The sequence below is a fragment of the Oncorhynchus mykiss genome, chromosome 13, assembly GCF_013265735.2.
Source record: "Oncorhynchus mykiss isolate Arlee chromosome 13, USDA_OmykA_1.1, whole genome shotgun sequence".
NCBI lineage: Eukaryota > Metazoa > Chordata > Actinopteri > Salmoniformes > Salmonidae > Oncorhynchus > Oncorhynchus mykiss.
This window is the reverse complement of record NC_048577.1, coordinates 49,830,782-49,854,496: the sequence shown is the minus strand read 5'-3', so window position 1 is coordinate 49,854,496 and position 23,715 is coordinate 49,830,782. Positions and strand designations below refer to the sequence as shown.

The window sequence follows — 23,715 nt, the reverse complement described above, 5'->3', positions numbered from 1 at the left end:
CCGGACTGACTGAACCAGACAGACAGACAACCAGACAGACAGAACAGGACGGACTGACTGAACAAGACAGACAGACAGACAGACAGACAGACAGACAGGCAGACAGACAGACAGACTGAACCGGACCGACTGAACCAGACCGACTGAACCAGACAGACAGACAGACTGAACCGGACCGACTGAACCAGACAGACAGACAGACATATAGACAGACTGAACCAGACAGACAGAACTTTAGGTTTCTATCTAATGAAGTGGAAGTAGAGCCGAGTAGTGAGCAGCAGCAGTAATATGCTGAAGTGGCTAGATATCCAGTAGTCCGGCCCATTAACCTGCTCCTAATGAACTGTGTTATAGGACATGTTTTTATTAATCACACAGCACCGGGTGACACACGTGTGCTCTCCAGGCTCACTGTGTACATCAATAAGCTTCAACAAGGCTGTAGATTGACTAGACACCCTGCAGGAAACTACATCAGGGCCAAGCAAGCTGCTCACAGTGTTCATGTGTCCATCAGAATGAAAAGGGATCCATTCAGCTTTGGGACTGACATAACAGAGTCAGAACCGGCCCTAACCAACAAGGGATGACATGCTTGGTTCCACTGACATAATGTGTGCAAAAGTGCAAACCAGTCAATTAGTTTAGTAGAACCACAGTGGGTTTGACTATATTCTGCTTGACTGCTGATGAGAAATAGTGTGAGGGCATGAGAGAGAGATAGTTGGGGGCACAGGCATGAGGGGCAGAGACAGAGAGAGAGAGAGAGAGAGAGAGAGAGAGAGAGAGAGAGAGAGAGAGAGAGAGAGAGAGAGACTGTTTAAACGTCAATGCCCGTATACGATTCCTTGTCAGTCCACACACATATGAGCAACGCCAAGGATTCCATTCATCAACTCGGCTTCACCCCGGTGGATATACACTGATACAGCCGGACAGATATCATCTACTTCATTCTCACTCACACGGTTGCAGGTTGAGCAGGAATTGCATACACTATTTTTCGTGGATGGTAATGCGGTACATTCTCATGGATTTCCAATGTTCTAGTGATTGGACTCAAACCCGGGAAAAGTAAAAGGACAGGTGCGTGTTGAAGGAGCCCAGGTGTAGCAGCTGAGCCTACGTTGGACATGGGACCCTATCTTAGCTTTGGGGAATACAGTGCGGAAGGAATAGCGTCTTCGTGAAGGAAAGCTGACTTCGGGCTGAAGCGGGAATCTGAGGCATTGCGCGCGGCAGAAAAATGCGTTCCAACCACGGCTTTATCTTGCTTCTCCTTAACGGAACAGCGTGCTTGGTAAGCAAGAGGGGCGGCGGTGCCCAGCAGTGTTAAAAAGTTACACCAGTCATATGTGTGTCTGTGTCCATAGTTCCATGTTCATTCACCCCCGTCGTTAATAGGCTACCTCTTCCTTCAGACATGTGCCACTCATTTGTTTGGCGAAAAGTGAAGGGAATTAACCGTGCATATGGTGTCGCACGAGCTACTGGACCCGACAAGGTTCCCTCTCCCAGGGCAGAGACCCGCGTCAGTGAGTAAGCTGTGAGCGGTTGCCATGGATAGCATGCTGCGCCACGGACAACGGTCCCGTACATTAAGTGTGCCTTGAAACTCCATATTGGAGTTCCTCGGTTGAAGCCTATTCTATCCGTTGCTGAAGTTATTTGTTGTTGGACAAGGAAAGAGGACTGACTCTCTTTGACCGATCATTACTATATGTTATTAAATAAAAATTGAAAGATAACTTAATAACGGTACAAAGGCGAGACGAATAGGCTACCTGGCATGAGACACAGTGCAACGTGTCCCCCATACAGGTAATGTCTGGTCAATATTTTAATGTTTCATTGTGCAAGGTTGAGTAAAAAAAAAAAAGAAGGAATTTCTAGAATTTTATATTGACCACTAGCTGTTTATTGCAGGCAACACAATTCGACGTTAGTGCACTGTAGCCGTTGCCATTTCAGGTATCACACTGTGCAACCTGGTGTATACTCAATCAAAATGATGTTGTGATTGATGATCTGCAATTACCACAGGATTTAGAGTCCTGGTAAATTTAACGATTTTAATGAGATAAACATAACTAACATCAAGATGAAACTAAGGGCCTTATGGGGCATGTTTATTGACCATGTTGTGTGCAAAATTTTAGCCTAGACTTTAATTTTTCTAAACAAATTTACGTGATCATGCTTTACATGTATATCTATATATAGAGCAACAATGTAATTTGGCAAATTTAGAGGCAAAGTGTAGCATCAAGAACAAAAACTGAATGACGGAGGCTAAATTCAAGTGTTGTCGCAAGGTTGCTTCTTTGTGTTGTGTTGTGTTCTGTTGTGACACCTTTGTGTCAGAGCGGCCGACCTTGTGGCTTTGTAAAGGCACACACACTGAATAACCTTGGGCGCTTCTGACTGAACAAAGACTGTAGTCTACAGGTGAAATGTAGGCTATAATAAAGTATTCAAAGTGTTATTACTCACTGGGCACAGATGTCAGTTCAACGTCTAGTTATCGTTGAGTTGGCAACTAATGTAAAGTCAAGGTGAAATCAACAAAACATGTCACCATGTCATTGGATTTAGGTTATAAAGGTTGGGTGAAAAAAGACGAAATCCCCTTATGTTGATTCTTTTTTTCAAATCCAATCAGTTTTCCATATTGATTCAATGTCATCACATTGATTTATTCGATTGAAATGGCGTGGAAACAAGTTGATTAAACCAGTTTATGCCCACTGGGTAGTTGCCTAATCCAGGATTTTAAGCACAACAAATTCGTAAAATATAGTAAGAATTGGAAATAACTTCAACTTCAGAAATGCAAAAAATGACAAAAAAAAATATTGCGTCATGTAACCACAGAGTTTCTAAACCCAGAGGTGCAACATCGCAAGACTTCCTGCGAACACTTGCCAAACAAACCAAGCAGAGCAGGCTGGGGTTTGAGAAATCAGTGAGAGAAGTGACATAATTTCCTTAGTTGTTAATTTTCTTGAAATCTAAAGGCACGACCTAGATTTGAGCCAACGTCTTAAGTAGTTGAACATATTTTTACTCCAACCTTGTGAAAGTGACAAACTGACACCTTTTCATTTTCCTCAAAACCAACATTATATCGAAGCACTGCCTTTGATTTGACGGCCGTGTTTGATTTGACATTGCAGTTCCCTTTAGACTCAGTGACTTGTTTGAGCCCACTAGCCAACATCACCATGACATCGCCTATAAGTGTGCTTAGGGATTTCTATTGGAGAAGCAGTTTCTGCCTACATACTGTACTGTCTTTGATGTAACATAAGAAATGGAGGACGTAGTACACAATTTGATGAGGTAGTACAAAAAACGGGGACAACTTTTGGCTCTTGAGCACCACTTTCAAAACTACTGGCTGAAATGATACAAAAGTTTGAGAGTGCATCTTAAAGTAGGTAACCTATTTTAAATAAAGACATAGGCCACTGTTTAGCCTACGTGAAATTAAAATGAGATTATGAATCCTTCAAAATAAAAGTCATCATCAGGCCAAATGTACCACCATCTCAAAAGTATTTTTCTTCATTGATTGAACACGTCTTACAAAGGATTTGGGTCGTAAGACATATTATTAATAGATGACATTGGCCCTATTACTTGACAAATTGAATAAATGTTCCCCTTCCATTTCGTCCCATCTAAGAGAGAGATTTTTGCAGTCGGAGAACATGTTTACGCTTCAAGGTGTATGTTCACACATGCTTGCCACATACTCTCAAATGCAGCAGAATTGCACTAATGATGTAATTAATTGGAGTGCAGTTTCTATCAATATTCTACCATGTTGCCTATCTAAAAACCGTGGCGCACCACATCTCTCAGCAGGGAATCATGGGTAATTAATTAGCAGCATGACATTGATAAATTATAGAGCAATTAATAAATTATCCAACTTATTACACAATAGAGCTCGGATTAATAATGATAGACCATGCATTTATATTCAAATTCAGCTGATTTCCCTATTATACCGCCCCACTCAATATCAGTGTGTAGCCTTTGTCTCTAGGGTGTATAAACCCACTCTGTCTGGATGGAAATAAGGTTATTAATACTCTATCAACACGAAGAAAGCAATAATGATGTGATGGATTTAGCGTCTCAAATGTTAATTACTATGCCAAGCATTGGTTGATATGAATAATATAAACAGTCTTAGAGTGCTTTGAAATTGACTGCTATGCTGAGAAATTATAGTACGTTTTGGCGAGGGTTTAGCAATGTTTCATTCTATGACATGCAGCTCAGAGATGGGATTCATTTGTTTTTAATGGACTAAATGGCTCGAGCATTCAGTGTTATACAGTCAAGAGCCTATTACAACTAATGTGTTTGTTAAATGTTTATATTAGGGCTATTAACTCACCACTAGTCTCATAGCAATACCATTAGATCCTTACAGTATGACAGGCAATATCAGGGGTTATTGTGCTTTCTCCAGGTTCACACGCGCACACACACACCACACACACACAGATCGAGAGAGAAAGAGAAAGACAGAGCGAGAGACAGGTAAGGGGAGTCTGGCTCCTAGCATATCCACTGTGTGCCTTGTGCCCATGCTCATAATGACTGGGGTTACAAAAGGGATGAATAAGGAAGAGAGTGCAGAGAGTGTAAAAACAATACATTTTATTTGGTGGACGCCTTTCAGGACACTCAAGGACATTTTCCATTAACAGTAGGTCTACATCAAATCAAGTGTGACAATCAATGTGCAATTATACATCAAAGGACCAGACAAAACAGGACAAATAAAATGAGGAGGAAGGGCTTGGGTAGAGGATATAAACCCAGTGTAGGGTAAGGGTTTGGGATTAGGGGGTAGGGTTGGGAATAGGCAAAGGGAAGGGTTTAGGGGGTAGGGTTGGGAATAGGCAAAGGGAAGGGTTTAGGGTAAGGGTTTGGGTTTAGGGGGTAGGGTTGGGAATAGGCAAAGGGAAGGGTTTAGGGTAAGGGTTTGGGTTTAGGGGGTAGGGTTGGGAATAGGCAAAGGGAGGGGTTTGGGTTTAGGGGGTCTGGTTGGGAATAGGCAAAGGGAAGGGTTTGATAAGGGTTTGGGTTTAGAGGGTCAGGTTGGGAATAGGCAAAGGGAAGGGTTTGATAAGGGTTTGGGTTTAGGGGGTAGGGTTTGGAATAGGCAAAGGGGAGGGTTTAGGGGTAGGGTTGGGAATAGGCAAAGGGAAGGGTTTGGGTTTAGGGGATCGGGTTGGGAATAGGCAAAGGGAAGGGTTTAGGGGGTAGGGTTTGGAATAGACAAAGGGACGGGTTTAGGGTAAGGGTTTGGGTTTGGGGGACACACATGGATACTGAGAAGGTGTGTAGGACAGAGTCAATCGTAGGCTACAGGTTATAGGCTTCCTATGAAGAGGTGTGTTTTGAGGAGGTTTTTGAATAAGATGACTGTGGCTTCATGTTGTATGTGTGGGCGTAGTGCATTCCAGAGCCTGGGTGCCGAGCAGCTGAAGGCCCAGGCACCCATGGTGGAGAGGCAGAATGGGGGGGGTGACAATGTGACCTGCAGTGGAGGAGCGGATGGAGCGAGAGGGGGCATAGACTGGGAAAAGGCAGAGAGGTCAGTGGATGCCAGGTTGTGGAGGGCTTTGTAGGTGAAGAGGAGTGTCTTAAAGTCAGTACAGGATTGCACAGGGAGACAGTGTAGATTGATGAGGATTGGTGTGATGTGTTCAGTCGATCTGGTGTGGGTGAGGATTCTGGCAGCATAGTTCTGGACCAGCTGGAATCTGTTGGTGAGTTTGGTGAGGATACCAGGGAGGAGAGGGCTGCAGTAGTCCAGGTGATGAAGGCATGGATGATGGTTTCGGTGCAGTAGTATGCAAGTGATAAGAAGTGAATTGTACTGGTAAAACTAAGACAATACTCTATATTACACATTCACAATCTCTCTTTCTCACTCACGCATGCACGCACGCACACACACACACCACACACACACACCACAGGGACGCGTGAGAGGTTATTTGCCATGGAGCACTGGTCTGAAATTTGCATTGTAACCTTCAAACAGCAGGGATCACCAGGGATGAAGGAGCTCCGCTCTCACACACACGCATTCAGTGAACTCACACTCTACCCAGTTTTGGAGAGGCAGGCACGTATTGAACAAGGACTTCTATAGGCTAGAAGCCTCAGGTACTCAGAGACCTTGAGAGGTTGCACATGTCCTCCACACTCCGCAGATTGTCACCCACTATACATACAGTAGTTGTCAGAGATCAGGATTTCCAATGTATTAACTATAGTTTTACAATTCTAAGTTTAAGGGGAAATGGAATGGGAACAACAGAGAGTAGCCATAGGCCAACAGAGCTGTGTAGAATATTCGCCCAGTAAGAGATCTGAGGTGCTGTCCAAGGATCTGAAGTGGCTCTGGACTTTCGTGGGTTTTAGCATTAGTTGCGCTCCCTTTCCATGGTGCTGAAAACATCTTCTATGTTTCCGTGTTAGTTGCGATTCCTGTCCATGGTGCTGAAACATCAGTGTGACGTCTTAAGTATTACCTGGGGCTTCTCCCAATGAAGTTACGCTGCAGACAGCACTCTGATCTATACAGCTCTATGTTTTCTGGTTACCGGCCGGGCATCTGCAGCTACATGACTGATCTATGTTTATACAGCTGTGTGTTGTATGAGCTTTATGTATATGTTGAGCATCAGGGTCTGTTCTCACTGATCTGTTTTCACTCCAGCATTTCTACCCCTGTCCACTATGAAGTCTATACGATCATTACATATCTGACATCTAGTTGCCAGTGCAATTTTAGGTGTTTGTATTTTCAACTCTTCATATTGAAGAAAGATATTAAACAGAGCATCTTTCCACAGCGTGTTGTGTTATTTAAGGTTAAGAGATTGGCTGAAGGTCATTTGAACCACATGCAGCTCTTTTCCCCTATTTTGTCTTGTCAGAAAGTCTTTGAGTCATCTTTCTTAGATACCCAGCCCTCCCTTCACAGTCAGTGACCTTGTCCACCCAGATTCATCCCTCACTAAGCAGGACAACACCAGCCATGCTCCCCCTGTACAACAACAATACATCCAAAGCATTCCAAACTGAGACAGAGAGACACAGACTGCACATGGACACACAAATATGGTACAATACAGCAATGCTGTATCAACACAACCACATTAGATGACTGCCAATTCAAAGCTGTGCATTATAGTCCTAGTGCCTCTCTGTCTTGCTGTCTCCAGGTTTAATCACAGCCTCAAACAGTATCAATCAGTCACAAACAGTACAGTTATACTATGGCCTCACAAACACAGATAAGCTATAGCCATATCTCTGTCTCTCATTTTCTGTATTGATTGTTTTGTTTAACCTTTGTCTATCCAGGTTTCATTGAGATCAAAACTCTTTCACAAGATGGACCAGGTCCAAGACAAGAGCAGGCAGGGTCACGGTGTAACAAGAGGTCACAGACATTAAAACACCTCCCTGTGGACAATGGATTCTTATTGTACTTCAATAATACCTCCAACAGACAAGAGCTAGACAGACACACTACAGTGAATGAGAGGAGCTTTAGAGAAGAGGCAGAGAAAAGGGCCAGTGGTGTTATTATGGACAGGCTGTCACTTCCTGCTCGGGTTATAAAACAGCTTGAGTTATGCGCAGGCATGGCATGGACGACCCTAGAGGTGCGCCATTCTCCTGCCCACCCAGCGAGTACCCCAGTGCTGGCCCTCAGGCCACCCTCAGCCCCCCAGGCCCTCAGCATCCCCTGCTGCCTGACTGACTGACATACAGCAGTAGAGAGAGGCATGATGGGTAGAGGGAGATTGTGTTCTGTGACACATCACCAGACAGGCACAAAGCTGCCTGTCCACAGACAGAAAACAATTGTCAAATCAAATTATACAGATGTAGATCTTGCCGTGAAATTCTTACTTACAAGCCCTTAACCAACATTGCAGTTTGAAGAAAATAAGAGCTAAGAAAATATTTACCAAATAAACAAAAGTAAAAAAAGGAACACAATAAAATAACAAAGGCTATATACATATGTACCGGTACCAAGTCAATGTGTGGGGGTACAGGTTAGTCCAGGTAGTTGAAGTAATATGTACACGCAGGTAGGGCTAACGTAACTATGCATAGATAATAAGCAGCGAGTAGCAACAATATAAAGAAAGGGAGGAGGGTGAAGGTCAATGCAAATAGTCTGGGTAGCCGTTTGATTCATTGTTCAACAGTCTTATGGTTTGGGGGTAGAAGCGGTTAAGGAGCCTTTTGGACCTAGACTTGTCGTTCTGGTACCGCTTGCCGTGCGGTAGCAGAGAGAACAGTCTATGTCTAGGGTGGCTGGAGTCTTTGACAATTTTTTGGGCCTTCCTCTGACACTGCCTAGTATATAGGTCGTGGATGGCAGGAAGCTTGGCCCCTGTGATGTACTGGGCCATACGCACTACCCTCTGTAGCGCCTTATGGTCAGATGCCGAGCAGTTACCATATCAGGCCGATCAGGATGCTCTCGATTGCGCAGCTGTGGAACTTTTGAGGATCTGGGACCCATGCCAAATCTTTTCAGTCTGCTGAGGGGGAATAGGCGTTGTCGTGCCCTTTTCACTGTGTTTGGAAAATAATAGTTTGTTGGTGATGAACTTGAAGCTCTCGATCCGCTCTACTGCCCCATTGATGTAAATCAGCTTCTTTGTGTTGCTCATGTTAAGGGAGAGGTTATTGTCCTGGCACAACACGGCCAGGTCTCTGCCCTACTCCCTATAGGCTGTCTCATCGTTGTCGGTGATCAGGCCTACCACCGCTGTGTTGTCAGCTAACTTAATGATGGTGTCGTGCTTGGCCACGCAGTCGTGGGTGAACAGGGAGTACAGGAGGGGACTAAGAATGCACCCCTAAGGAGCCCCCGTGTTTAGGATCAGCGTAGCACATGCATTGTTGCCTATCCTTACCACCTGGGGGTGGCCCATCAAGAAGTCCAGGATCTAGTTGTGGCGGGAGCTGTTTAGTCCCAACGTCCTTAAATTAGTGATGAGCTTTGTGGGTGCTATGGTGTTGAATGCTGAGCTGTAGTCAATTAACAGCATTCTCCCATAGGTGTTCCTTTTGTCCAGGTGGAAAAGGGCAGTGTGGACGCAATTGAGATTGCGCCATCTGTGGATCTGTTAGGGCGGAATGCGAATTGTAGTGGGCCTAGGGTATCCGGGATGATGGTGTTGATGTGACTCATGACCAGCCTTTCAAGCACGTCATGCCTACAGACGTGAGTGCTATGGGGCGGTAGTCATTTAGGCAGGTTACCTTAGTGTTCTTGGGCACAGGGACTATAGTGGTCTGTTTGAAACACATAGGTATTACAGACTCGGTCAGAAAGAGGTTGAAAATGTCTGTGAAGACACATGCTCTGAGTACGCGTCCTGGTAATCAGTCTGGCCTGCGGTCTTGTGAATGTTGATTTGTTTAAAGGTCTTACTCACATCGGCTATGGAGAGTGTAATCACACAGTCGTCTGAACCAGCTAGTGCTCTCATGCATGATTCAGTGTTATTTGCCTTAAAGCGAGCATAAATTGCATATAGCCTGTCTGGTAGGCTTGTGTCACTGGGCAGCTCACGGCTGGGTTTCCCATTATAGTCAGTAATAGTATGCAAGCCCTGCCACATCCAACGTTCACAGAGCCGGTGTCATAGGATTCAATCTTAGGCCTGTGTTGACGCTTTGCCTGTTTTATGGTTCGTCGGAGGACGTAGCGGGATTTCTTATAAGTGTCCTGCTGCTTGAAAACGGCAGCTCTAGCCTTTCTGCTCGGTGTGAATGTTGCCTGTAATCCATGGCTTCTGGTTGGGATATGTACGTACGGTCATTGTGGGGACGACATGATCAATGCACTTATTGATGAAGCCGGTGAGTGAGGTGGTATACTCCTCAATGCCATCGGATGAATCCCAGAATTTGTATTTTTTTAAACTAAGCAAGTCAGTTAAAAACAAATTCGTATTTACAATGACGGCCTACCCAAACATAACTGGGCCAATTGTGCGCCGCCCTATGGGACTCCCAATCACGGCCGTATGTGATACAATCTGGAATCGAACCAATATCTGTAGTGATGCCTCTAGCACTGATATGCAGTGCCTTAGACCGCTGCACCACTCGGGAGCCAACATATTCCAGTTTGTGCTAGCAGTCCTGTAGCTAAGCATCCGCATCGTCTGACCACTTCCGTATTGAGCGAGTCATTGGTACTTCCTGCTTTAGTTTTTGCTAGCACGCAGGAGTCAGTAGGATAGAATTATGGTCAGATTTGCCAAATGGATGGCGAGGGAGAGCTTTGTACGGGTCTCTGTGCGTGGAGTGAAGGTGGTCTAGAGTTGTTTTTCCACTGGTTGCACATGTGACATGCTGCTAGAAATGAGGTAAAACGGATTTAAGATTGCCTGCATTAAAGTCCCCGGCCACTAGGAGCGCCGCTTCTGGATGAGCATCTTCTTGTTTGCTTATGGCCTTATACAGCTCGCTGAGTGTGGTGTTAGTGCCAGCATCGGTTTTTGATAGTAAATGGACAGCTACGAAAAATATAGATGAAAACTCTCGTAGTAGATAGTGTGGTCTACAGCTTATCATGATGTACTATACCTCAGGTGAGCAAAACCTAGAGACTTCCTCAATATTAGAGACCACGCACCAGCTGTTATTGACAAATTGACACAGACCACCACCCCTCGTCTTACCGGAGGTAACTGTCTTGCCGATGCATGGAAAACCCAGCCAACTCTATATTATCCATGTTGTTGTTTAGCCAACTCGGTGAAACATAAGATATTACAGTTTTTAATGTCCCGTTGGTAGGATAGTCTCGAACAGAGCTCATCCAGTTTATTCTCCAGTGATTGCATCTTGGCCAATAGGACGGATGGTAGAGCCGGGTTATCCACTCGCCAACTAATTTTCACAAGGCACCCGGATCTGCGGCCCCTGTATCTCCATCTCCTCTTCATGCGAATGTCGGGGATTTGGGCCTGGTCCGGGAGCAGCAGTATATCCTTTGCGTAATCGCTGTTCTGATATCCAGAAGCTCTTTTCGGTCATAAGAGACGGTAGCAGAAATATTACGTACAAAAATAAGTTACAAGCAACGTGAAAAAACACACAAAAGAGCACAATTGGTTAGGAGCCCGTGAAACAGCAGCCTTCCCCTCCGGCTCCATTGTGTGGCATGGTTGACCCTAGAGATGTGCCTTTCTCCTGCCCAACCAGTTGTGGCATTCTCCTCTGAAATACTGGGGCACATAGAAAAAAGGGCATTGGATGAATTGTGCTTGGTTGATTGGTTGACAGTAGGTTGGGGCGGGAGGTCCTGTATAAACGCAAACTCACTTCCTTGACAACTTCCTTCACAACTGCTCTGCTGTCAACCAATCATGTTAATGCGGAGCTATACAGAGCCCTCACATTGTTAAAAAATTTGGTGTCTGCATGCCTCTGGAGACTCTGCAATTGCGTCACACCCTCTATACAAAGCCTCCGACCACATTTTCAGATCAAGCATAAATTGGCTTTAAGTCATAAATTGGCTCTAATTCAATAGAATTAGAAGTAATTTCACCTTTGATTATTAGGAAGGCAGCGTCACACTATTTAATTCCTCTGAGAATGCTAGCCACTTGAGAGCTTCCTATTTGTGCTGAATATACTTTTATTTATGTAAATAAAAAGTTATCTCAAGAACAAACAGCTTTAGAGAGCGGACGGTGGCAGAACTCCTTTTTACTGGAAATAGAAGCAGGTTTATTAGAAGAGGGGACATCTGTCACCATCTGCTACTACAAAGAGACCACTAGTGATGTCCTCCTGATGATGCAGTGGGGTATGGGTCACAAACTGACCTCACCAGGATGTGACGGGGGCTCCTGGTGACATCATCAGGGGGTGATGGGGCTTCTGCCGACCTCACCAGTCTGTGACGGGGGCTCCTGGTGACATCATCAGGGGGTGATGGGGCTTCTGCTGACCTCACCAGTCTGTGACGGGGGCTCCTGGTGACATCATCAGGGGGTGATGGGGATTCTGCTGACCTCACCAGTCTGTGATGGGGGCTCCTGGTGACATCATCAGGGGGTGATGGGGATTCTGCTGACCTCACCAGTGTGTGACGGGGGCTCCTGGTGACATCATCAGGGGGTGATGGGGATTCTGCTCACCTCACCAGTCTGTGACGGGCTGTTTGGTTACAATAGGGAGGGAGAAAAGACACACAAGTATCTACCCACTCCAACAACCAGCTGACCTAGGGACCTCCAGGGTATAGTCCCGAGATGTTGAAGTGATCTGAAGGACTAGAGTACTATATGTCTCCAAGGGTAGTGCTCTGCTCTGGATGGGTTTTCTGTTTACTGTTCTAGAACAGACTGAGTTTGTACTGTAGCTTAAAGGAGATGAATGATGTCGGTTGGAGCCGTGACAATGTCGATGGAGATGTCCACACACTGTTGATGTTTGTACTATAACCAGACAGAAAAGACAGTCAATACTAACTATGTCCACTGATATAACCTCAAATGAAAGTTAAGCCCAGTATTCCACAGTGCATCACCACAGAGAGAGAGTGTGTTAGAGAGAGTTAGAGGGAGGGAGAGATAGAGAGAGGGAGGGAGGGAGGTATAGGGAGAGAGAGTCCAGTCCCCACTCAGGTCCTCTCAGACAGGTGGGCATATACAGTAGTAGAACTCTGCTTTAATCAGTTCTATCCCATCAACCCCTGCTCTCGCTCTCCTCCTGCTCTATTCTGCTCCAGCACTGCACTCCACTCAGCCGCCTTGTCGATATCTTATAATGTACAAATTTGATAGCCAATTCAGAGCAAGGTCTCTCCCTCAGCATACTAAATGAAGCTGCAGGTCCAGTGGGATGGTAGAACTGAACTTGTCCAAAATGAGTAAAGAGCTCAAAACAGAGAGAAAGTGGCTGAATGTAGTGAGTTCATCCACCCATCATAGAGCTGAATGTAGTGAGTTCATCCACCCAGCATAGAGCTGAATGTAGTGAGTTCATCCACCCAGCATAGAGCTGAATGTAGTGAGTTCATCCACCCAGCATAGAGCTGAATGTAGTGAGTTCATCCACCCAGCATAGAGCTGAATGTAGTGAGCTCATCCACCCAGCATAGAGCTGAATGTAGTGAGCTCATCCACCCAGCATAGAGCTGAATGTAGTGAGTTCATCCACCCAGCATAGAGCTGAATGTAGTGAGCTCATCCACCCAGCATAGAGCTGAATGTAGTGAGCTCATCCACCCAGCATAGAGCTGAATGTAGTGAGTTCATCCACCCAGCATAGAGCTGAATGTAGTGAGCTCATCCACCCAGCATAGAGCTGAATGTAGTGAGTTCATCCACCCAGCATAGAGCTGAATGTAGTGAGTTCATCCACCCAGCGTAGAGCTGAATTTAGTGAGTTCATCCACCCAGCGCAGAGCTAAGCTCCGGTGATCCCCTTGAAGCTGACGTAAATTATTAATTATGAGTCAAACGCCTTGTTTCTTGTGAAATTACCTTTCCCTCCCCCGGCCCTCCCGTCCACGCTAGCCAGTGGAATAATTAGTTATAAGGGCACAGCCGCTCTCCGATTTTAATCATGTAACAGAAGGAGAATATTCCTACAGTGAACGCATTAGGTCTGGAGTTTGGTGGGAGGGAAAACCCCCCACAAAGCGTCAGTGAACACTCTGGAAATATGAGCCGGCGCTTGAGCCTGTAATTAAAAATGTATGTCATATTAGAGATGAAGATTTCAACTCAACAGCCAGAGGAAAATTGAGAGCTTATTGAATCCATCTGCTGCCCAGGAGAAGGATGTGCTGCAATAACACCTGCTCTGTGTCTCTATATGATCAAATACCGTATTCACCGTCTCTATACATGTGGATATTGATGAGAAGACAAATCTGAATAGGTAAAACTCTCTATTTTCAGTAGCAGTATTTCTCTAGTTGACACCATGGCCTCTCATCACCACCTGAGCACTGTGACAGAACAGAGATTTGAGCTAACTTTCTCCATAATCTCTGTTCTGGCTTTTAGCAACTGTGTACCGTGACGCCAGGGGAACGGGAGGGTAAAATGGTGTAACTGTCACTTTAATAGTCTGAACATTTCCTGTGGAGCTGGTGGGCTCTTGTTGATCATTTCCTCCCTCTCATCCTCTCCCGTTCCTCTACCCCCTGCCGCGAGAGAGGCCCCAGGCCTGTACTCACTAACGCTTAATGCGTCACAATTACCACAGTGATGGAGCCTGCAGACCCCCCACATTCCCTCCAACCATTTCACTGACTCACACATGACAGACAGACGACAAAATCACCCCCCGCCAACAACCCTAGACTCTGACCTGATTGCACCTTTGCCCTCATTTCAGCTTTGTGTAGCTCAGATCGGCTGATAAGCACTCTTTATGAAGCTTCATAAGTACTTTGAAACCTAACACCAACAGTGTTCCTCGGATTACAACTCAGCCTAATACAGCTGCTGTTAAACAGGTCGATTCATCTTCTTCAAACTGCTGTGCCATGCTATGTCAGTCTTATACAGCACTATTCAGCCTCATAGCATGTGTTTCCATCTTTCACTTCAGACATCCGTCAACATAAGCAGGCCAGTGTATAACCTTCAGCACGGTGACTCACTCTACACAAGCGTTCCTTCAAGCCGTTAACCATCTGCTCTAAAGCGAGGGGGATCTCATCCTCATTGTTTTATTACCCCAGTAATCATCCATGAAGCCCGTTCTAACATGTCTCCCACACTGACGCTGTGCACTTCAATCGTTTGTTCTACAGCAGCACTCTCTCTTCCCTAACCTCTAACACACACGTCCTGTCTCACCCCGAATGCTCTGTTTACATATTCAGCTCCTTAAACGAACACATCTCATGCAAGTTATGGCTCAGTGAGATTGTATTATAGAGGGGACAATGTGTTTGTTGTTCAGCTCTTCTCCTTGCCGGCACTGCCTGTCTGAGTCACTGAATCACTGAGTGTCTGGGAAATGAGCTCAATGTAAACACAAGAGTGTCATAAAGATTCATACAGTGGCACATTCCACACAACCCTGGAGGGCACTGTGATGGCCACCACTGAGACTCTGCAGTGCCACCTAGGGAGACTGGCAGACAGGCAGCGTGCTGCTCTTTGCCCACCAGACACCGTCCATGAAGGGAGAGAAGTTAAACCCAAAGTGGCACATCATTCAGGGACAAGGGGGAACAGTGTATTTGCAATCACAGTCACAGCGCCTGGCACGCACTCGCAGGCAAGAGAAGGCTTCTGAATAGATCCAAATCAATATGTCTCCTGCTCCATGGTTTTATTCATTATTAATGAAGCCAATGAGGGATTCTCAGGGACGCTATGAGAAATGTTAAATAATATCACATTTTAGCCAACAGGGTTCCTTGTCAGGCTGATGTGTTTGTGTCTGAATGAGGGTCAGCTCTCTGTGGGAAACATGGGAGACAGTGTTCACTGTGGCCCAGCCCAGGTAAACAGACCAGGGGTGTGTAGTGTTTACTGTGGCCCAGCCCAGGTATACAGACCAGGGGTGTGTAGTGTTTGCTGTGGCCCAGCCCAGGTATACAGACCAGGGGTGTGTAGTGTTGACTGCCCAGCCCAGGTACCCAGACCAGGGGTGTGTAGTGTTGACTGTACCCAGCCCAGGTACCCAGCCCAGGTACCCAGACCAGGGGTGTGTAGTGTTGACTGTACCCAGCCCAGGTACCCAGACCAGGGGTGTGTAGTGTTCACTGTACCCAGCCCAGGTACCCAGACCAGGGGTGTGTAGTGTTGACTGTGGCCCAGCCCAGGTAACTCAAACAGCCGTAGAGGGACCAGACAGAAAGGCTGAGGTCTGGGGACTCCTCATCTCCTCCAGAGTCCATAGCTAGTCCATAACACAACAACATCAGTAGGGAATCCTCTACAGACTGCTGCAATGCAATGCAAGTTGTTACGAAAGGAAATACATGTTTTAGAGCGACAGAAAATCAATATTACAAAACTGTCTGAAATGCAAGAGAACAAATCTGAGTGAGCCTGTAGAAATCTGTATAAAATGGAGTAAGAATGAGTAAAACGTAATAATCCTGACTAAGCCAGTATAAGGAAGCCCTGACACTCTAAACAGTGGATGGATCAGAGCACAGACAGAGCAGCATGCATTATGAATCACTGTATAACAGTGGGATCACTGAGAAAAAAACCCTGCTCTATCTGGCAGAGAGAGAGAGAGAGAGAGAGAGAGACAAAGAGAGAGAGAAAGAGAGAGAGAGAGCATGCACACAAATACCACCCCCCCACCCCCCCCCCCCCCCCACACACACACACACACACACACACACACACACTTATGCCTCGCTAATAGGGTACTGTCCACACACATTCCGGCAACCATCCATTGCATAATGACACTAACACAAACAGAGTAACGGCGACACAAACAGACTCCTATCCTTTCCACGGTTAGATCAAAAGGACAGAAGATCACTCCGGGCTCCCACAGCTGACAGTGCCTACCTGTTAATAGATCATTACCATCTAATAATTACTCATTACAGCCTGCTCTCACACACACTCCACAAAGCCACGGCTGAGCCGAGCACGACTGTCTTATCTCTCTCTCTCCTTTCTCCTCACTCACTGTTAACATCTGACAGTTTTGTGTGTGTGCCAAAACAGATTTTTTAATTAAAACATAAAAAACCTTAATTGCACATCAAGGTTTATTCGCCTGCCCTCCTCCAACCCCACACTGAAGGCACCGAAGCAATAATTGTTTCTCCACTCAGGCCTGCACTATGGGGCTTAAATCTCTACCTTCATCCCCCCAGGCCTCTCAAGTAGCTGAAGGTATAGGAGTCGATTTCTATTTCATCTGCTGCTTGGGGAGCAATATAGCTTCTCTGAAAACCAGACGTTAAGGTATATCTGTTCTCAACCTGAATAGACACCAGAATGTAACAGCAGCAACATATATACCTGCATACTCAAACATTCATTTATAAGAGTACAACATTGATAGAATGTCACAGTTGATATCTATAGCACCAGGAGCTAAATTAAGTATCGATTACATCTTTCATTCCTTTTCTGTCCTTGTTTCTTTACTCCCTTGATAATAACTCCCCTTTCCCCTTTTTCTCCTCTTTTCTCTCTCTCTCTTTCTCACTTTCCTTTCACCCTTTTTCTCTCTCACACACCCTCTCCCCCTCTCTCTCTCTCTTTCTCACTTTCCTTTCACCCTTTTTCTCACACACACCCTCTCCCCCTCTCTCTCTCTCTTTCTCACTTTCCTTTCACCCTTTTTCTCTCACACACACCCTCTTCCCCCCTCTCTCTCTCTTTCTCACTTTCCTTTCACCCTTTTTCTCTCCCCCATCTCTCTCTCACTTTCCCTTTCACCCTTTTTCTCTCTCACACACCCTCTCCCCCTCTCTCTCTCTTTCTCACTTTCCCTTTCACCCTTTTTCTCTCTCACACACCCTCTCCCCCTCTCTCTCTCACTTTCCCTTTCACCCTTTTTCTCTCTCACACACCCTCTCTCTCTCTTTCTCACTTTCCCTTTCACCCTTTTTCTCTCACACACCCTCTCCCCCTCTCTTTCTTACTTTCCTTTCACCCTTTTTCTCTCTCACACACCCTCTCCCCCTCTCTCTCTCTTTCTCACTTTCCTTTCACCCTTTTTCTCTCTCACACACCCTCTCCCCCTCTCTCTCTCTCTTTTTCTCACTTTCCTTTCACCCTTTTTCTCTCTCACACACCCTCTCCCCCTCTCTCTCTCTCTTTCTCACTTTCCTTTCACCCCTTTTCTCTCTCACACACCCTCTCCCCCTCTCTCTCGCTTTCTCACTTTCCTTTCACCCTTTTCTCTCTCACACACCCTCTCCCCCTCCCTCTCTCTCACTCTCTTGCTCTCTCAAACACACACTCTCCCCCTCTCTAACATTCAACCTCTTTTTCTCATTCTCTCTCTCCCTATCCCTCTTTATCTCCAGCTGGCCCTGGGTCAAGAAGATGACTCTCCAAGCCCCAAGAGCTCCTCAGCAGACGGGTCGTCCTCTAAGACGGTGGGTCTCCTGGGGAGTCAGACTCCCCTTTCCCCCCTGAGTCGCTGGATGCTCCAGAGTAAAAGTCGGGCAGCCAATGCCACCTCCCTGGAGCTGCCCTACCGCTCACCCATACCCTTCTCCAAGCAGGAGTTCTGGGAGATGCTGGGTAGTGACCTGATGAAGCCAGACACCTCCTCTTCCTCCCGCGTCAAACGCCGGCCCATCGTCAAGACGGGCAAGTTCAAGAAGATGTTTGGCTGGGGAGACTTTTACTCTAATATCAAGACTGTGCGCCTCAACCTGCTGATTACCGGCAAGATCGTAGACCATGGCAACGGAACGTTCAGCGTCTACTTCCGCCACAACTCCACGGGCCAGGGCAACATCTCAGTCAGCCTGGTGCCGCCGGTCAAGGCGGTGGAGTTTGACCTGGAGCGCCAGAGCGTGGTCTACCCCAAGGACTCTAAGATCTTCAACTGCCGCGTGGACTATGAGAAGGTGGACCGCAGCAAGCGCACGTCGCTCTGCAACTACGACCCGTCCAAGACCTGCTTCCAGGAGCAGACACAGAGCCATGTCTCCTGGATCTGTTCCAAGCCCTTCAAGGTCATCTGTATCTACATCTCCTTCTACAGTACAGACTACCGCCTGGTCCAGAAGGTCTGCCCGGACTACAACTACCACAACGAGATGCCCTACCTGCCCTCGGGCTAGAGGGGGACACACAGGAGGGTGAGAGGAGGGACGAGGGGAGGAGTGACTCTGTAGGGTGAGGGGCCACCAGATTGAGCTGGATTCAACTTTTTATGTAATTTGCTGCAACGCCTCACCAGACAACCCCTCGCTGTAGCCAGACTACTGTACCCTGTAAAAACGTATATATGCAAAACATACAGTATGCACAGTGAGGCATTGACATTTAGAGTGCTGTAATGAAGCATTCATCGACAGAAACAGTAGTAACTTGCACGCCTAACATCATCACACACGTTTACCTCAACTCAAACCTCTAATTTCGCTACCTACTTTGCTAAATACAGAAAACACCTACAAACATCTATGAATGTTTTCGTGAACTACTGCACACTGTCATTCAGGCGAGGTAGCACTCTACTTTCAAAAGGGCATCTTCCATTTGTTTCTGTATGGACCCTTGTCCCAATCTTTCCCAATGCTCCCATATCCCACCCCTCTCTCTCCCCACCCCTATGTCATCCCGATAGGCTATCCCACCCCTCTCTCTCCCCACCCCTATGTCATCCCGATAGGCTATCCCACCCCTCTCTCTCCCCACCCCTATGTCATCCCGATAGGCTATCCCACCCCTCTCTCTCCCCACCCCTATGTCATCCCGATAGGCTATCCCACCCCTCTCTCTCCCCACCCCTATGTCATCCCGATAGGCTATCCCACCCCTCTCTCTCCCCACCCCTATGTCATCCCGATAGGCTATCCCACCCCTCTCTCTCCCCACCCCTATGTCATCCCGATAGGCTATCCCACCCCTCTCTCTCCCCACCCCTATGTCATCCCGATAGGCTATCCCACCCCTCTCTCTCCCCACCCCTATGTCATCCCGATAGGCTATCCCACCCCTCTCTCTCCCCATCCAATGTTTATTCTAAAGGTATGACATTCTGTCAAACATCATCTCTCTCTTTCCCTGAATTATGTAACCTCTTTGACATAGAAAATATAGATTGAGAAAGAAAGAAAGAATGAAAGAGGGAGAGAGAGAAAGAGAGAGAGAGAGAGAGAGAGAGAGAGAGAGAGAGAGAGAGAGAGAGAGAGAGAGAGAGAGAGAGAGAGAGAGAGAGAGAGAGAGAGAGAGAAAGAGAACAAAAGTGGGAGAGGGAGAGGGGGAGAAATGAGAGATTCAGAGAGCTCTTTTAATTAAAGTGGAATAGAGAGAAGGAGATGTAGAGAATTCAGCTCCTTCTATTGTCCCCTCTGTATGAAAAAGATTACATTTTGTTGCAGTCAGGATTCCTGATTTCAAGCTTTGATAACTTTGGCTGTGTGTGCTTGATTTCTCTTTCCTGACAAACGCTGTGTGTTCACCAAAGTCTGATCGTTATCTGGAATACATTAAAATAAAACTAATTAAGGCTTCACCGAGAGAAGGCGAAATGTATTCCTGGAAATCAAGTTAGGATTATTAGGATGCGAGCGAGGAGCACAGCGAGGGGTATAGTGGATAGTTGTGTTATGGCTCCCTGGCCCAGCAGCTTAGCCCTCAGTTAACTGCTATCTCATCAAGATGAATAGCCACTGGCTGGCTGAACTCATGTCCAATTCACAAACAACAACACTAGACAAAATACTGTATATATCTAATTTAGGGACAACTGATTCTGTACTGACAATATGGGCTGTTTGGAAATTGACTCATAGCACCTATATAGACTACGTGATTTCCTGACTCTGTATTTTCCAATGGCAGGTGTCATACTTTGAACACTGAATGCATAAGATATGGTATTACTAATGTATTTGTAAAAAGGAAAAACCTCATTGTAACGGAAGTGATTGAACCCCATGGCCTTTGGCACTGCTGTGCTCTGATTGGTCTGGAGAGAGCTTAGTGAGGTTTCTGTAGCACTGAGGCCTGGGAGGCCAGTGTGTGACTTGGATCAGGAACCACTCACTATAAAGTCCTCCTCCTGTGGGGGGTACGGGAGCATCACGTCAGGTAGAGATGGAGCAATTTGACTGTATAGGTGGAATAGAAGAGAGAGACAGAATAAAAGAGAGAAAGGCTCACTCACAAGGCTATATATAGGAAGTACTGTAAGTGAGATCTGAACATCAAAGTGTCTGTGTGTTTAATTTACTGTTAAAGAGGCGGGTAGCTCCTGTCTTTATGAGGCCATAACCACAACATCTCTGTTAGGCTGCTGCCGTTGCTGCTTCTCTCAGACTGCCTCTCTCAGGCTGCCTCTCTCTGCTGCAGTTGCTGCCTCTCTTAGACTGCCTCTCTGCTGCCTCTCTCAGACTGCCTCTCTCTGCTGCCGTTGCTGCCTCTCTTAGACTGCCTCTCTCAGACTGCCTCTCTCTGCTGCCGTTGCTGCCTCTCTACTGCCTCTCTCTGCTGCCGTTGCTGCAGTTGCTGCCTCTCTTAGACTGCCTCTCTGCTGCCTCTCTTAGACTGCCTCTCTGCTGCCTCTCTCTGACCGCCTGTCTCTGCTGCCTCTCTCTGACCGCCTCTCTCTGACCACCTGTCTCTGCTGCCTCTCTCTGACCGCCTGTCTCTGCTGCCTCTCTCTGACCGCCTGTCTCTGCTGCCTCTCTCTGACCGCCTGTCTCTGCTGCCTCCCTCTGACCGCCTGTCTCTACTGCTACTTGAACAGCCCTGCAGGGTCCAGCAGGGAACATTAACCACTAACATCACAAAGACTAAATTATCTTTTAAGATATTACTGTTTATTCAGACACATAAACCCCAATCTACACTTCAGACCCCTGATGCTTCCGGTTGATTTGTTTTTCCTCTGAGCAAATGTTTTACTTGAAAAGACAATATGCAGTGGTTTGGCTGCGGTGGTTCTCCCTTGTTGAGATGATGTTTGTAAAATAGATCTGTCTGGTTTAATCACTTGTGTCACAGTCAATCCTCATAGTCACACCTGCTGTGTTTAAATGCACACTAATAATCTGGAATTAGTCGGAATTCAATGAGTCTGAATTTAAAAAGTAAACACCCGTCCACAAGAGTCCAGTAATCTGAATGAGCTAATTTCAAGTGAAATGAGTGTACAATACTCCTTTCCTAAACAATTTGTTTGGGATTTATTAAGTCAGTATTTGACATGTAAACATTACATTCAGATTACTGTTGTTTGCATGACAGCTTTCTGGTGAATATTTGCAATTGTTAAGAGGCTGTTTTGGACCTCTTAGGAACAAATTAAACATGAAAGGAAGCGATTGAAGACAAAAAATGATGTAATGCTCTGCATTAGTTGTTAGTGCTTGCTACCTTTTGGGAAAATGTGCCCCATGCAACCATCAATAGAATATCATTATACAGTAGTAAGCATGCACAGTCTAGACAGTATTCAAAACATATTGGAGTCCAAGTGCACTTTATTTGTTTGTTTATTGGGATCCCCATTAGCTTTTGCAGAAGCAGCAGCTACTCTTCCTGGGGTCCACAGAGTTCATCTGAATACCCAGATACTCCAACAGAATTGTGCATGTAAGCATAGTACCTTCCCTGTCTCACAGTAAACTGATGCAAGTAGTGCCTGGCAAGACCCTGTCCCTCTCCCTCTCAGAGTTGGCATGCAGGGAAATATAGCCTCATGTCGCAGTTTGTAATGTTGGGATTTACCAACTAGTGTGTGGAAGTCTGCCATTGGCCTAAACTCATCCCACTCCTCTTCCTACTCCTCTTCTTACTCCTCTTCCTACTCCTCTTCCCACTCCTCTTCCCACTCCTCTTCCCACTCCTCTTCCCACTCCTCTTCTTACTCCTCTTCTTACTCCTCTTCCTACTCCTCTTCATACTCCTCTTCATACTCCTCTTCTTACTCCTCTTCCTACTCCTCTTCATACTCCTCTTCATACTCCTCTTCATACTCCTCTTCTTACTCCTCTTCTTACTCCTCTTCTTACTCCTCTTCCTACTCCTCTTCTTACTCCTCTTCTTACTCCTCTTCCTACTCCTCTTCCTACTCCTCTTCATACTCCTCTTCCTACTCCTCTTCCTACTCCTCTCTGCCCATCTGGGCTCTCTTTCCCCCTACCCACAACATGCCCTCCTATCCTCTCTGTGTCTCTCCTCTCACTGTGACCTGGCCAGCTCCCCTAACCTCTCTGTGTCTCTCCTCTCACTGAGACCTAGCCAGCTCCCCTAACCTCTCTGTGTCTCTCCTCTCACTGTGACCTGGCCAGCTCCCCTAACCTCTCTGTGTCTCTCCTCTCACTGTGACCTAGCCAGCTCCCCTAACCTCTCTGTGTCTCTCCTCTCACTGTGACCTGGCCAGCTCCCCTATCCTCTCTGTGTCTCTCCTCTCAATGTGACCTGGCCAGCTCCCCTAACCTCTCTGCCCCCATGTTCCTGTGTCGGGGCTACCTCCCCTGCCCTGGCGCTGAACTCCACTGTGGGCAGGTCCTCATCCATCTCTCTTTCTCTCCTTCTATCCCCGCCCGCCAGAGTCCAGCTCGGAGCTCAACTGGCTAATCTCTCGGCTTAACAGTGAGGCCAACTGAACCCTCACAGTGAGAACACACACATGCCGGCGCAAACACACACACATCGCAGTGCTACAGAGACATGAACCCCCCCCCCCCCCCCCCCCCCCTGCTTTCCAAGTATTTTACCTCAGCCTCCTTCCAATCTGTCAGATTAAAGACAAGAAGACTTCCTGGAAAGCAGGTTTAGGCCTAGAGGTGTGCCAACCTGCCTAACCTATTGACGCCCCACTAATCTCCATCCCTCCACCAGCCCTGTAGCAGAGCATCTGGATAAGACATCTGGACACACCTTTCAGAGGAGATATGGAGTAAAACGCCTTGAGGTGGAGCCCCACCCCCTCTTGACAACTACAAAACTAACAGAGATACTGCTGGACTGTTATGAC

The 23,715-nt window shown here is 46.6% G+C and overlaps 1 protein-coding gene across 2 annotated transcripts; it reads left to right on the top strand.

Annotated features, from left to right (window-relative positions):
• The first annotated feature begins 825 nt into the window (after nt 1–825).
• LOC110486698 (neurexophilin-1) lies at nt 826–23,430 on the top strand. Of its 2 annotated transcripts, XR_005035579.1 has the most exons (3): nt 826–1,303; nt 18,077–18,899; nt 23,289–23,430. XR_005035579.1 is itself a non-coding variant. In XM_036941404.1 (2 exons), the coding sequence occupies exons 1-2, from the start codon at nt 1,250–1,252 to the stop codon at nt 18,842–18,844; spliced, it is 822 nt and encodes a 273-aa protein (XP_036797299.1). In that variant the 5' UTR covers nt 826–1,249; the 3' UTR covers nt 18,845–19,419. The 2 variants fall into 2 exon arrangements, 1 of the variants encoding a protein (XP_036797299.1); XM_036941404.1 differs by lacking the exon at nt 23,289–23,430 and having other exon boundaries at nt 18,077–19,419.
• Nucleotides 23,431–23,715: the final 285 nt, after the last annotated feature.

Excerpts from the sequence above, each read along its gene's own strand:
- LOC110486698 (XM_036941404.1), top strand. The coding sequence starts at position 1,250 with ATGCGTTCCAACCACGGCTTTATCTTGCTTCTCCTTAACGGAACAGCG. Across the intron at positions 1,304-18,076 it reads TTAACGGAACAGCGTGCTTG|CTGGCCCTGGGTCAAGAAGA; the intron begins GTAAGCAAGAGG and ends CTTTATCTCCAG.